The sequence below is a fragment of the Rhynchophorus ferrugineus genome, unplaced genomic scaffold (genome assembly GCF_030347505.1).
Source record: "Rhynchophorus ferrugineus isolate W39M unplaced genomic scaffold, kcgeb_rfMv2 rfM1, whole genome shotgun sequence".
Taxonomy (NCBI): domain Eukaryota; kingdom Metazoa; phylum Arthropoda; class Insecta; order Coleoptera; family Curculionidae; genus Rhynchophorus; species Rhynchophorus ferrugineus.
In genome coordinates, this window is record NW_027472580.1 from 78,137,773 (window position 1) to 78,154,232 (window position 16,460).

Genomic DNA, 16,460 nt, shown 5'->3' on the forward strand with positions numbered 1-16,460 from the left:
TACAAAAGGACAAGTCATTTCCAACCTTGAAGTGGCAGCTGTATCTGACAGATGCACGTTGCTGTACATTTATGGAAATTAACTAAAAACTATATAACTAATATACAGAATTAAGTAGAGAAAGTCAGAAATGGAAATATTTTACAGTTGAAATAACATAAATATTTAAAATTAATTGATTTGTATTGTTAAAAAAATTATTTTTAATAATATACCACATGAACGTCTTATATAATTTTCTCTTATACATATATAAGTTATCTAGATTAATTTACCGATAAAAGTAAAACAATTTTTTTAATAATATGATGGGGTTGATATTGCCTAACGCTACAAATACTCGATACTTAGTATATTTTATTGACACGTTCACTCATCAAATACAGTTGATTCTGTATTAATGATTTTTTTTACCAAACACTAAAACGATCTCTAAAAAGAACGTCACCAGAAATCATTTATGTAAACAGAAATTGTATGTTAGAAATTTTAGTTGAAATGTATAGCAATGGCAAGATGAAATGTGAAGACCGTGTTCAGTTCATATTACCGAGTGTTTACACTAAACAATATGATTTAATATTTAACTAACAAACGTTTTATTAAAGTAAACAATTAACGAATATTACTTAACAATTATTTATCAATATATTTCCTTTTGTTTACCTTATCGAGAGTATTTTTCATTTATGATCTTTTTCATTCACACGCTGCGCTAATGTGGAATTTAGATAGATAAAAAATCCGATCATTTACAGTGGGAATTTCAGTATATCCGTGTATGAAAATTACCTTGTAATATACTCTCTTGACTACTAATTATCATATAAATGTTTCATATGCTCCGTTCACCTTTATCAAACAATAGTTAAACATTATACTATACTCGTAAAAAAGCTAGGAAATTTCTACAAGAGTGTTATAATATTTATAAATTATGACAAAACTTACTGTACAATATTTTGTTACCAAGCAATATCCTGTTTTAAAAGCCTAATTGTTTGGACTTGTGGAATATTGATGTATGAAGCAGGGGCAAGTCGAATGTCAAATCAATATGAATATTAATTATAAGTAATAGAAAAATAAATATTAAGAACTATACTGGGACTAACAATAATACTAGAATCCAATTCAATCAAATTATACAAAAAAAAAATAATAATTAATTTAAGCAGGCTTTTTTATTATATAACAAGTTGTTTAATAAATATGTACTGTCGATGAATGAAAGTTAAAACTAATAAACGTTAAATTCCTAACGCTATGAGGTTTTTGATAATAGAAAATATAGATTCACTAACACTAAATTCACAAATTAAGTAGTGGTATTCCGTCAAGGATTTCAACGAGTCCAGAAAGTCTAGATACTATACATCCCATAAATACTTTAAAGCCTTTCTAAGTTAAAGTAAGCTATAAGTCTAAGTCACAATTAAGTTGAAATAGGATAACCATTTTAATTTGGTATCAAAATCAAGCTTAAAACCGTTTATATATTCATATGAAAATATTTCTCGATATTAATAGTCTCATTTACTACCTATTTAGTAACTGAGTTGAAATGTACTACGTGGTACTGTATATATATATATATATATATATATATATATATATATATATATATATATATATATATATATATATATATATATATATATATATATATATATATATATATATATATATATATATATTAATAATAATATAAGTCACATTTTTTAAGCCAAATGTTTCGGCTAAATTTCAAACGAATTAATCAAACAAAGAACAAGTCGGTGTAGAAAGATTGTAATTGATTAGCATTATTATCTCCGGTGATATACTTTGAATTAATAAGTGAAGCTTATTTAAGAATACATGACATATGTTTGTATATTCTCAATATTCAGAGGCTGTACTTTCCTTTAAAAGTATACTAAGTAAACAAGACAGCAGAAATTATTTGACAATATGATTCTGACAATATGATACTGTTATGCAAAATGGTATTTATTAAATTTTCTAAGAGACCACAAAAATATGTAACTGTATAAAGAAAAAAGTTGTTTTTACATTTTATAACTAATAAATGAAACAAAAAAGTCAATGAGACCACAATATTAGTACAGCGTATTGGGCTAGTACCCGTGTTGAGTACTTTAAGTATTACTTATTTGACCGGATTTGTGATTTCATATTAATAATGTAGAATGATCTGTTTTTGACGTTCACATGTTTATAATATTGATTATATACCCATTTCGTTATTATTTAGGCATATTAAGTTAAATGTTAGCAAAAAATGGGAGCCATGGTTTAAAAGAATCTCGAAATGTATTCGGTGTTTTCTAATATATTCTCATGATGTTTTCGGTTTAAAAAGTTTCCTCAGATATTTTGAGAATGACTTTGCGTCACTTACTCGATATGGTCTGTTTAACAATAATAGGTCCCTCGATTTGTTCAATTGACGTAGGTTGATATCTGCGATATCGCTTTCATTCGGTTTTAAAAGTTTGCACTGCACTACACGTTGTTGATACCACCACATATACGGCAAGGCTATGCTGAATATCGATGTGGATTGCTCGCCTGGGCTAACCAATACCTTTTTGCGCTTGGGATTATATTAGTGGATCCAACTTTCCTATTAATTTCCCATCACACATAAACGTCTGGGAATAGTTTATTTATAAATCTGAAGCTGTCTGAAAGTTCTTTGAAAATTTAAGTTGGGTTTTTGTCCAATAACTTTGCAACTCGTCAACATTGAATAATTTAGCAATACTAATTGGAAACCTGTTATGTATAAAAATGTTAAACATTAAATTCTATAGTTCAGTTAGATCGTTTAATTTTTTGCAAAATGCAACCCTCATATATGAGAATGTACATTAAGGCAGCATGATATTTTATAGTTATATGAAAGTACTTTTTTTGTTTAAAATGTGAAAACATATAGTACATTTAATATGTTTATTTCGATATTTTTGTTTGTCTGGAACAAATATAAATCGTCTGGCGATGATGCGTGCATTATATGTTGGTGTACGGAAGGCGCCAAGTTACTAATAATAATTTGTACGCTGTTTTTCCCACTTGCCGTAATACGCAGTGACATCACGGTCGGGGAATGTGATACCAATTTGGCATCAAAACAAAATATAACAATTTAAGTTTTTATAAGTGTGCCACCTCCCACAGAGATCATTGTTTCGAACGGTTGGTTTACCAGTTCTTACTGTTTCAATTATTTTTAATAGAACCGTCATCGTGTACCGAGTGGACGATGAATAACAGCTTCCGCTTTAGCTTCCTTTATATGATATTTATGGGATATATAATATTAACTACGTTTAACTAAACTGAAAAGAATAAAATAAAATAATAAAATGATTTGCTGATCTGGTACGACTCGATGTTAAAGTGAATTCCTAGTAAGTTAAACCATATTGTTGGAGGTTTGCCAATAGAATCGCCAATCTAAATAGAATCTTATTTCAAATTACCAATTCCATTATCTTTAGTATATAAGCACACCTAAATGCCTATCCGGCTTATGGAAAGGGCCATTTAACGTAAACATGCTGCTCTACTATCCGCTTATATAGTGTCTCTGACTCCATATAAATTTGAATTGTTAAATTTGCCTCATTCAAATATTAGCAATTTTGTACAGATTTACTAATGAAAGTGAAAAAGTGATTTGGCTAATGAATGAAAAGACACACTAGTAAAACAAAATATGATGACTACCTATCACTAATTTATTTTTGTTATTTTAGGTGCGAGAATTTATGATACAAATAAAAATAAAAAGATAGATCCACATTAATTCATTTATACAGGAAATATATGTCGCGTTTCATCCCCAGTGATTTAAAAAAAGATTACCGTATATTTTTATGGGCCATAAACTTACAATTATACAACAATAAATTGTAATAGCATGACAATTTTCATTAAATTAACATTTAATTAATCATAATTAACATATATATTATAAAAGTATTTGCTTCTGTGGTTATAAAGTAACCAGAGTGTTGTAATTGACAACTCTTGTTCCTGCAATTGTTGCCTTTACCTAATTTGGTGATATATTAAGCTGGCCTTTCTTGGTATCAGGTCTTTTTTTAATTAGAAACATTTTGTTTTATTAAAGCATCCAATTAAAAAATATGTAGAATAGTAATCACTTGCATTGAGTGGAATTTCCTGGGATCTTATTTTGCATTAAAAACTGAAAAATGTATTGAAAACTAGCTGACCCGACAGACTTCGTCCTGTCAAAAAGATTTGTAATGTGGCAGTTTTTGTGCCTACGTATTTTAAAAAATTCTCCTGAACAGAACCATCACCCTGGTGATAGGGCGTTGTGAATAAAAAATAATTAAATAAAACATATATAAGGATTGAAAAGTAAGTAATCGCTTTATTGTTAATCATGTGAATCATAATAATTATTATTATTATCATTATATTGCTTTGTGGTATACGATGTTTTTTGTTTGATTACCTGGCGCATAGATAAACAAATCTGATGGTTTTCCAACACGGGAACAGGCAACATACAATTGACCATGTGAGAAACATGGGTTTTCTAGATTAATACCACAAACACTTAATGATTGCCCCTGGGACTTGTTTATAGTCATAGCAAAAGCAAGCCGTCAACATGTCTATAGGAAATTTGCCATTACCAATGTCAATGAGTTGTTTAGAGAATATGTTTCCAGATTGGTCATTTTGCAACTCGACACGCATATTCTTGCTTAAATGAAGTACTTTAACATGTTTCCACAAATTGGAGGACTTTAGACATGCATTGAGTTCATCAGCTGGCGTTGATCGTGGAATCACTGGCAATGTTTGACGAAAATCTCCTGCTAATAAAATCATTGCACCACCAAATCGGTTATTATTGCTACGTAGATCTTTTAAGGTTCTGTCTAAAGCCTCCAAAGATTTTTTATGTGCCATCGTGCATTCATCCCAAACAATCAATTTACATTGCTGCAAAACCTTTGCCATTGCAGAGTTCTTCGAAACGTTGCAGGTTGGAGTTTCATTGCTTTGCATATTTAATGGCAATTTTAGTGCTGAATGGGCTGTTCGACCACCTTCAAGCAAAGTTGCTGCGATTCCCGACGAAGCGAGTGCAAGTGCAATTTTATTTTGTGAGCGAATTGTTGCTAATATTAATGAAATAAAAAAAGTTTTTCCTGTACCACTAGGTGCATCTAAGAAATAAATCCCTCCAGTTTCATCATTTGTTACTTTCATAAGAGTTTCAAATACATACTTCTGTTGTTCATTTAACAGTGGAAGATTTGTTTGAATTTATTCTTTCAAAGCGTTGAGATCATACAGTCTTTCTCGATGCAACTCTTGGTTAAAAGCGTCATGCATTGGACGATTGGGCGCGGTCAGGCCTAATTGAATTAATAGTTTGTTTGACATTATCAAGCACATGTCCTCAATTGAAATCAATGCTTCATTGTAAATTTCTTCACTGATTTGTATATTTGGATTACCCATTCTATTCCGTATTTGATACAAAATATCATCACACATAATCTTTGTACTTCATCCACAAATCAATTGGGTTTGATGGGAAGCATGTAGATATGATTATAGAAAACAATGTTCGTATTTGATGAGTGTGTGATGATATTACAGCATCATTGAGAGTTTGATCCCAATGAGCGTCATTTTCAAGCAATTGCAAACGTTGACAGGCTTCTCTGTAGGATCCACACAATTCACCATCAACAGTTCGTAACTGTTGGAATGATGTTGGGCCACGTACATTGACTAATAGCAGTCGTAAATAAAAACATTCATCATTGCTTGGATGTACTGAATAAATCCGGCCAATCGCATCGGTGGAATATACATCTGTATATCCTGGAACTGGTTTTCCTTGTTTCCGTCGTATAAATCTCCTTGAGGATTGATTCCAGGTATAATATTTTGGTATTTCAGAATATAGCAATGTTTGTGCGAAATCATCGTTTTGGCATGTCTTAAAAAAAACTGGTTAATGTAGTAGATGGTGGCTGAGCAGCTCTTTGTACTGCGTTCTGTGCTGTAAAATACACTCTTTGTCCATTTTCTAAATGCACAGCTAAGTGAACAACAGAAGGGTGTCTCTCATGAATAGGAAAAGAAAATATTCGCCAAACTGCTTCATTACTACTGACATAGCGGCCCATTTGGTATTGGGTAACTTCATCATTAGAATTCTCTGCACCAATTCCAATCACAGCCATATCACTCCCTTTGGTTACATATTTGCAAATGTATTTAATCGATTTCACTGAATGGCAAGATTCAACGTTGATGTGTGCTTTGAATGTCTTTGATAAAATGGGTGAATATGGAACAATCCAACGATTATCTATTTCAATATCTTGTTAATTTAATTTGACAATTGTTGATTTTCCATTGTCTGCTGTCGATCTGCGACGATACAATGGATAACCGTCATTACCAGTAATTGTTTCCGATATTAATGTCCGTGGATATCGTTTTGAACATTTACCATCCATCATACACGGTGAATTTTGATTAAGAGTTCCACAGGGACCATGTATCATGTTTTTGATAACTACCTCATGCAATCCAGGATCTACTTGTACATTAGGGATTTCAGCTGATATCACTGCATCAACTTCATTTGGCCTTTTCTTTTCAACCAACCAAATCAAAATGTGTGGATGTGGCAATCCTCGTTTCTGCCACTCCACAGAATACATCCAGCAGCGTGTCTCACCAAACACGTTATGTTTTACGATGAAATTCATTAAAGATTTCAACTTTTGTCTAAAGACTCTGGCTGTAATATCATGACGATCAATGGATGATTTCCCAGGTAATAACTCCTGCTTAATTTCTATCCATTGCGGATTGCATGTAAATGTGATGAACAAATCTGCTGTACCATAATGACGAACATACGACATGGCATCTTGAGCATATTCGTGCATATGCCGAGGGCTTCCGATGTATGTTGCTGGAAGAATAGTCATCCGACCGACATTCTGTGCATTTCCATCAGTATTAATCGCATCTCGAAGGTGAATATACTCTTCAGATCGGAGTTTGGTTTGATTCAACCTGATGAATGTTAATCTCTCCGTTTCAATTTTAACATACATGTCATCAACATATTTGTGATATAATCGCCGACATTTCAATATGTGATTATCTGCATTTTCCCGAATCATTAGGCGGTATGAATAATAGTTCATTGAACTGACTTTTTTGTTGGTTTCAGAACCTGTAAACAGATTTTGTTTTAATAACATTCAAATATAAAATTAAAATACATAATATAGTGACTGAGATATTATCGCCATAGCTAAACTAATATTTTAGTTACCTGTAATGGGATTTATCATTTTTATTGATAAATCGTAGCCATCTTCACCTTGCCAAAATATAATGGGATATTGCAGTGCATCATATGAGCGGTGTGTTTCCTTTATAGGTTGTAATTGAAAATTCCGACGATGTAAAACAATATCACGGGATTCCAAGTTTTCTCCAACTACAACGATAGCAACTTCATCAATAGTTGGTGCATTAAAACGTCTTGTATGTTGACCTGCAGGTGTTTTATCAGCTCTGATTACAATTTTGTGATTATCGGATGGCATCAGATCCAGGGCAGTTTTAAACAATATAATCAATTGATTGTGTTGATGAAATAAAGTTTGTAATTGTTCTACAATAGACCTTTTTACTAAATTGTTATGTGCACAACGCAGATCAATTTCTTGTGGTGAATTGCCCATAAAATAAATTTGCAGGAATTTGTTGTCGCTATCTGACACTGGTAACAGTGAACCTGCTCTGTGATATATTTGCCCTTGTATCTGTAAATAAAAAAAATATTATGGTGTGGTATAAATTAATGGATTGTCAATGATCAAACTTAAATAATATTTGATCTTAAAAAGTATATATTTAGTTTTAACTAATATCTATCAAATATAAAATATAATAAAAGTGTCACTGAAACTGAATCACCATATAATATGATGACTAAGTGATATATTTCGTAATGATTAAGAAATTGAAGATTAGTAACACATCTTAACTTTGGTGACAGAAAATTTTGTTCGCTAAAATAATTATGAGTAACTGCTATAATACATACCTTGAAAGTTGGCATAAAATTTTCCCGAACTGCATTTGTTGCCCCAAATGAAGTCATTTGAAAGCAATTGTTATATTGTTGAATATGTGTCAAAAAGTGTATAGAATCTGTTCCTATTCCTGAAACCAATGAGTACAATGGTTCTGGTGGTGGATCCAATTGTATCAATTTCACTTTACCATTTGCGCAACACAATCCATTGGCTTCGTTTTTGTATTTTAATGCCTTACAGTGTGAGCAAACCAAGTTCATAGAACCAATAACAACACATTGGTAGTTACTGTAGTCAATTGACACATCGTAACTGAAAGCAGCTGGATTCAAACTTGCGCGATTATTAGTTGAATGTCGCGCTCGCGCTTCACGCGTTTGTGATATCCGAATTCTTTCACGTTCATTTCCGTCGTCACGTTCTTGTGCAGTACGATTAGATCGGTAATTAGCTTGGTTTATAGCATTTCTGGTTCTTCTACCTAAATTGCTTCGTCTTATAGGAGGCATATCAAATATAAATTATTTTTTCACTAATCACGAACTAAACAAACACTAACTAACTAAACACTCTGCACAAAACACGATATACGAATTTGTTTCGTGTATCACTTGACAATTCATCTGTCATCTGTCAAAAGTCATCTGTAACAGACAACTTTTTTTTTTTAAATTTGATATGACTTGAACTCAAATCCTTTTAATCCGTACGAATTGTTTTATTTATTTAAAATTTTTTATTTGTTTAAAATTTAATTCAAATTTTAAATAAATAAAACAATTCGTACGGATTAAAAGGATTTGAGTTCAAGTCATATCAAATTTAAAAAAAAAAAGTTGTCTGTTACAGATGACTTTTGACAGATGACAGATGAATTGTCAACTGATACACGAAACAAATTCAAACAAAAAGGGCTATTTTTAGGGTTTTTCCAGCAATAATTCTAATTTTTCTCGCCGTAAAAACCATCCCTGAACTTCAACGAACATTTTAAAAAAAGATTTGGCCAAATTGGTCCAGGCGTTGTTGAGTTATGCGCTTAGGAACATATTTTGCGATTCATTTTTATATATAAGAAGATGAAGATTAGTTATTAACGGTGGGGACCATTCAATTATTATGTAAGACCATTTGGGCTGAGGGAGGTCGACGGTGTCTTATTTTTGGAGAGAATGGGTCTTAACAGGTCATAGGTAATATCAAAAAAATGACCAAAGTCAAGATTATATTTTGAAAAAGCGCGGGCCTATATTTGTAGGTACAAATAAACGGAGTTTCTTTAAAAATAAGAAATAAATAATTAAGTGATTAATTAAGGGATTGTCACTAATTACTTTTGATGTGGATTATCAACGCTTAATTCTCAATTCATTAGAAGCACTGTAACAAGTATTGTATAATGAATCCCATCGCAACCGACACTTGCCCCTGGACGAATTCCATGCAGGTCGTCAAAATCGATTGCTGTGCCAGAAAACATCGATACTATACACCTACTGACCTACGTAACATAAACCCAGGACTTTCTTGCTTTGAAGTCTTCGCAGCTTCGCAGGGTCGTATCAGTCGCGAGATATAATGGTCGTATGGATCTTCTAATACAAGCCTAACCCAACAAAAGTTGTTCATGGAAGAAGCAGATGTTCCATAATCAAAAATATATATAGCAAATCTCTACTTCACAGTAACAGAAATCCCTGTTCAAATAAATGAATGGAAGATGTATTTAAAGAGCATTAATAACTAATACATAGCGGTATTTAATCCAACAGACACATTGTTGAGATTCGTACAACAGATTGCGATAAAAAAAGGTGCTGTCAAAACACAGATCGTTAAAGTAATCCAAGTAAATAAGCTCATTAACAACAGCAACTTTTTTTAGAAAGTCAGTTTTCCTTCTATATTAATTTCCGCACAAAGAAAAAACCCAAACGAACAAAACACAGTTCAATCAAAATTGTTTTGCATTAATTAGTAGATCAATTAAACGCGGTCAGTTCAGCGGCGAAACGTAATTGATGAAGCGGGAAAAAGCCACACGTAAACATCCACTGGTCTAACTGGATTCTTTATCAGGAGTTACAGACCTTATGTGTTGTTTATAAGCCGTGTTCCGATGATTTTTACCCGTCGATGAAACCAATTTATTGCAGCAACAATTTACCATTATCGTACACGTATAAATTGAGCAATTTATCTACTTTAATATTGAACCATTTATATTAAACATACATTATCACAGGACAATCAATAGCTTAGGCAGTAACGGGTTTCACCAGCAGTAACGATATATCTAATGACCTTTTCAAATGTCTTACACAACATCACTAGTATGTACTTGTATGTTGAGGTTCTTGGGATATTGGTACCGATTTCTCTATCTGGCTAAATTTCTTCAATGTTGTGTGTCTTGACAACGTTATTTATGTTTTAATATAAATAGAATAATTACTTACCAAACTAAACGTAGAAATTTAATTAAAATGCCAAGGGTTCTATATTTTATGGTAAGTCCGTAATAAGACTACGTTAATTATAAAGAAACACCCAAAACCGTTAAAAACTGACTGAACCAAAGCAGCACAAACAAAGAATAGAGAATTATTTTGCATCATGTTGAATATTTTTTAAAACTAATCAAAAACTTCCGCACTGAGAAGATATTACACAGGAAAAGCTCCATGGGTGGCAATTTCTGGCATGAATGTGGTAAATTGTTACCACTTGAGATATTAGTTTAGGGTCAAATGCCTTAGTTAAAACTTAAGAATTAAGTAACAATAATGGACAGTTAAGATTGTCGAGAATGTTAAAAGTAAATCAAAAAACTCTGAAACCGAATAGTTATTATATACTCATAGAACTAGATGTAAATCATAGCATCCCAGAAAATAATAATAATTGAATAAATAATATTAAAATTCTACAAATAAAAAATATTATCCTACAATACAATAAAAATCTTATAACAATATTTGCGAACCATAAAACTTATAACAGAGTTTGAGACATGCTTCTCTTGATTTTAGTATATTAAGTTTTGTCAACAAAACTCCAGAAAATTTGTCATTAACAAGAGCCTTTATTTTTCAGTATTGAGAAACTGTTTAGTCTTTAAGAGCATTCTCAAAAAAGTTCCATAGATTCTCGCGTTTATATTACGTTAGACAAAAAATAGAACAGATTAGACTCAAAAACAAAACTATACGGGTTAGCTGGAAGATATTCCTAACTTGGTCGAAGATAAAAGTCAACTCAATTATGCTGCTATTTTGGACCTATAAAGGGAACAATACGGTTTGAACAATATGGGGTTGAATTAAAACACCGAACAGATTAGTAACTAACGCTGTCAAAACAGAAATTACTAAATTACAGAAATGTGGAATCAATAAAGCTACTGGACCCGGGAAGTCGGAAAATCACATGAACTTGTATAGTGTATTAGTGTTACACTTAGCTTTAGCTTAAATAGTCTAATTTCATTTTAGTTTGGGAAATAAAACTGACGTATTTATCCTGCACTCGTCCTGCATGTATTCAGGCAAGTACAATAAAAGAATAGTAACAAATTAATTTGTAAATTAAGATTGTACCTAGCAAAAAGCGATTCCCTTCAAAAAGTGTGCAAATACATTTGGTATGAATGAAATAAAATGAATTATACTGCGCATAACTTACCAAATCGATATTTTGAATGTTGAACATGCACGTTAAATTGCAATTGTGAGCTATTTGAACAAAAGCGTATGTATACTCACTATGCTAATGTCCAGAGATGTCTTAATTTCATTATAAGTCACATGACGATACCAAATTATCAGATTACCGTATCACCATCAATATTTCTCTGAAACATCCAATGATTGCAGAGTAATGAGTCTGAGAATCATTAAATATAGTAGCTTTGATCATGCATCATTATCAAGAGCCGAATTAATTTGATAAGATGAATTGATTGTCGTTCAGCCCATCTACTTAAAAATATAAAAATTAATTGTGAAATGATCTTGAAATAAAATAGGCAGCTTTTGTATAATGAAACAACGGCATTGCACTAACACTGCTCAATATTTAATAGCTATATGAAAGTATTATTTTTTGTTCTGGACGAATGAGCACATAATATATTTTATTTGTTTATATCGGTACTTTAATACTCAAATATTTATGTAATATAGAATATATGTTGATTCTTGTAGTCCTAGAATTTTCGATGATCCTAGAGTTGATGCAGAGCACCGATGAAAAAACTTAATTTGAAATTCCTACATGGAGTTGGTTCTTGGAAAGCGAATTATAGATCGTTCAGTAAGTCTTGATAGAATGCTTCAAAAATGCTTTTATAACTCACTTAAAACTCATATACTAAGCAATTTTCATCAAAACTAACATAATTGCCGAAAAGCCTATAAATGGAAATTTCAATGTCGTGTCTTATATTTACAACAGCATATCGATTAGTGATTCAGAGAGGTTACCGAGCATGTTCCCGAATTGTCGTCTCCAAAAATTGATAAAACTTGAATCATCGTTTATATTCTCGATCGCGAACCCAACCCCAACTGATTAATTAGAACATACTGCAAGACCGAACAAAGCCCATAAAAATCTTTTAATATTACTATTACCGCTATTAACTGATAATTTAAACTGGTATAACGATTTGATTTGGTTAATATTAGCATTGGGAACTAACGACTGAAAACAGTTTAAACAGTCGATAGTCGTAAAACAAAAAAAAATGTTCTGCGGATTTGTAAAAAGGAATGGAATTTTTCTTTCCTTTGCATTTCATGAATAATACCGTACAAATGTTTTATCGTATTTTAATATACTATAATACTATAATAAATATTGACAATACAATATAACTTAATCATAAAAAAAAACTAATTCATGACATAATTAAAAATGATCCCATAATAACTACTAGAGTTTTTTAAATAAAGTAAATGCTTTATTTATTATTAAATGGAAATATTTTTTAACAAAAATCGAGAGATTAATCCGAATATTCCCTATTATTGCCACAAAACAGTCCAAAGTATTTTACTATTTATCATGCACAACTTTAAACTATTACATTAAAAATCTTGAAAAATATCGTTCCAAAATGCTGTTATATTAATATACAATATATTGTTATTTATAAACAAACCACCAAAAAACAATATATTATGTTGCTTGTAAATAACAATATATATATATATATATATATATATATATATATATATATATATATATATATATATATATATTACATAAATCTATGTAAGCATAAATTCCACAGATCGATCAGATCCAGAATGTTAAAAATCAGTCGACTGAAACTAGTAGAACCAAAAATAGTAACAAAAAGTATACGACTGAAACAGTCACTGGTAAGAAGTAGTGAAATCAGTCGAACCAAAAATAGCGACTGAAACAGTCGATAGTAAAAAGTAGTCAATTACTAAACAGTCGATAGTTCCGAAAATTATATGTATTCTAGTGCGTATTGGATTAAACACAATTTATTGAAATTATATTCGTTTATAATATTTAAAGAATGCTTGAAATTATATTGGGAAGAAATTATTTTATGTATATTTTTGCTAACAATTTTTAAATGTCCAATGTTATTAAACAATTATGTTGCTAGACGTTAACCATTTACAGAACACCTGGCCACAAAATTCTAATAAAGTTAATCATCATCCCTGTATTTATCACAATAGCTAGATCTCGGACGAACTGAAATTGATTAATGATCGATTTTGATCCTGACCTTCCGAGAATACGGTGTACGTGTTCGCTGGTACCATTTGCATCGCCAAAATCAGTACCACAAACTGCTCAGTCATCGGCATGGCCCGGTTGGCGTTGAGAAAGGTCAGCGAAAAATAGCCTTAGACGGTGACATGCAACAATCATTTGTTACACTGTTTGGTTTACATTTTCTTAGACGTAAACTTGAGGCAGGTCGTACATAACATTCCATATATTTATAGAGTTGTTTGTTAAACGAAAATAATTATAATCCGGTCTAAATTTATGAGATGCTCTTGTAGATGGTTTCTTGTTGTTTTTCGTTTGATTTGAGATGGAGTAAACAACTCCAAATATACCGCTGCTGTTTAAAAATAGTAAGACTTGTATTGTCAACGTGCAACTTCGTCTTATTTTTCTAAATGTATTTCTAACTTTCGACATTGGAATTTTGAGTTAGTTTTAATCAGATATCTAAAAAAGAGCTTTACCGTGATAAGAAAAACCGACGTTTAAATCGTGTAGTAATTCCGACTCCTTCATAGTTTCATACAAACGCACTAGACGCTGAATTATCTACAAATTTTACCTCTTTCTATTTCTGATCGCAGTAAACTATTTTACTATTTGCTAATGATACAACATGTACTTAAAGATAACCTATAAAAATTACTGATAATTGTAATGGAAATTACATAGACCTGTGGCTTTAACATTCGCCACTAAAAAATCGCCCAGTGTCGTGGCTAACAATACTGTAATTTACATAATAATATATTGATAAAGTACACTAAATAGCTATATTTTCTAATGTTAAGTCTTATTGAACTTTTGTTTATTTGCCACATGCATAGTCTCTAATAAAATAAAATAAAAGATCACAGGCAATTTTGAGTGTTTTTAGTGTCCATTTTCACACATTTTTTACCATACTTCACTACGCAACTACACAAGATCATTGAGTTTGGTTTTCTTGAACCTGCATCCTGGTTTAGTGTTATCTAAGAGTTGCAACACTTCGGTGTTAACATGGAAGAAGAGGCTCTCCTCACGTAGTGTTGCGAATCTCTTAATTCGTTCTATGCCAGTAGGAAATCGAAGATAATTGTTCCTACAATATCCAGGTGTATCCCCAATACTTCTCAGAAGTTCATTCTGAATTACTTTATGTTTATATTACTTGAAACTATTACTATTACTTTTGCTACTACTACAATTACTATTACTACAACTATTACTATTATTATATTACTATTACTAGGAAGAAATAACTTCCTTGTACGATTTCTGGGTGTTAACTTGCTTTGAAACGGAAGTACCTAGACCATATCACTCTTAGCCAAAATTTTGAGTTATGATAGTAGATCAGACTCATCCATAGTGACGAAACAACGTAAAAGATCATTTTCATCTTCTTTAAGTTTCACTTGAAGTTTTTTTTATGTCGCACCCCCTATATTGTTTACAAATTTCAGTAAAAATATTTTCGTTTCCTCAACCTGTTTAAGACTTCTGTCCTGTCCTGTCTTGCTGTCTAAAATGTATTAAAACAATTACAAACATTAGTTAAGAATTGCTGTATAAAAACGAAAATATTCCAAAATAAAGGTTCGGTCTTGGTTTGAGGAGCATCTGAATATCATCAAATATCATCCCTGGTCAGCATAATCGGCATTACATCAACATGCAATGAACCGTTATGGTTCTGAACCTGTATATAATGGTATTGACTCTCGGTGTAAATATACTTATTAATACATTTGCATATAACCATATTCATTTAAGGACGATAGAAAATTAATATTATTTCATAACATGATTAAAAGTAATTTACATCTGACTATTTAACTTATTTTTTGAGGTATTTGTCCGCAATTCTTTGGTGATGGTCGTCCTTTCCGCAGTTGGAACACCTGGCTGGAGTTTTTCTGTCCTTTCTACAGGATCAGGATTTCTAGTTACTTCTGGTGCTGGGAAGTTCCTAGAGGAGTGTCCATACAGCTGGCAGTTGAAGCATTGTTTCGGCTTCCGGGTGTCTCTTTGGGATTCATTACTCTCCGGTCCAGCAGGTATTGACTTTTAAATATATGGTCCTCGTCTCTGGACACTATGACCTGGGTGAATGGGTTGGCGATTCTGGCTTTTGTCTACCATCTATTTACGAGGGATGGCTAGAATTCCTTTTCCTGGTGTGGTCCTCTAACTAGGTCGTCCGTTATTGATTCTAGTAGGCCTCTGATGACGCCTTTGCGTTGTCCCTCCTGTAAGGATGCGAAGAGTGAAAAGGATTTTTCTTCACCTCCAGGATCTTCCATGATCGTCTCTTGTCCTCGTGCTGCCGAATTCGATTGTACTGTTTTTAAATATACAGAGTTCTATATCTGTGGTGTTATCCCTGAGTACTATGGCTGGGATTCCTTCCTTCTTTTGTGGTGTTGGGTTGGCCTGGGTTGGTGTGTTGGCAGTTTCAGAAATTTGTTGTTAATCCAACTTCTCCTCACGACATGAGGAAACAGTGAAGTTTACTTTTTTTGTCCTCTTCTGTGGCGCCTGTTGAATATATTCTTG

The 16,460-nt window shown here is 31.9% G+C and overlaps 1 protein-coding gene across 1 annotated transcript; it reads right to left on the reverse strand.

The window, feature by feature from the left end:
• Positions 1–4,174: 4,174 nt before the first annotated feature.
• Positions 4,175–7,910, reverse strand: LOC143201202 (uncharacterized). Its single transcript, XM_076412116.1, has 3 exons — positions 7,367–7,910; positions 6,648–7,264; positions 4,175–4,222 (listed from the first exon to the last, which is right to left on the reverse strand). Exons 1-3 carry the CDS (start codon positions 7,779–7,781, stop codon positions 4,175–4,177), a joined length of 1,080 nt encoding a protein of 359 aa, XP_076268231.1. The 5' UTR covers positions 7,782–7,910.
• Positions 7,911–16,460: the final 8,550 nt, after the last annotated feature.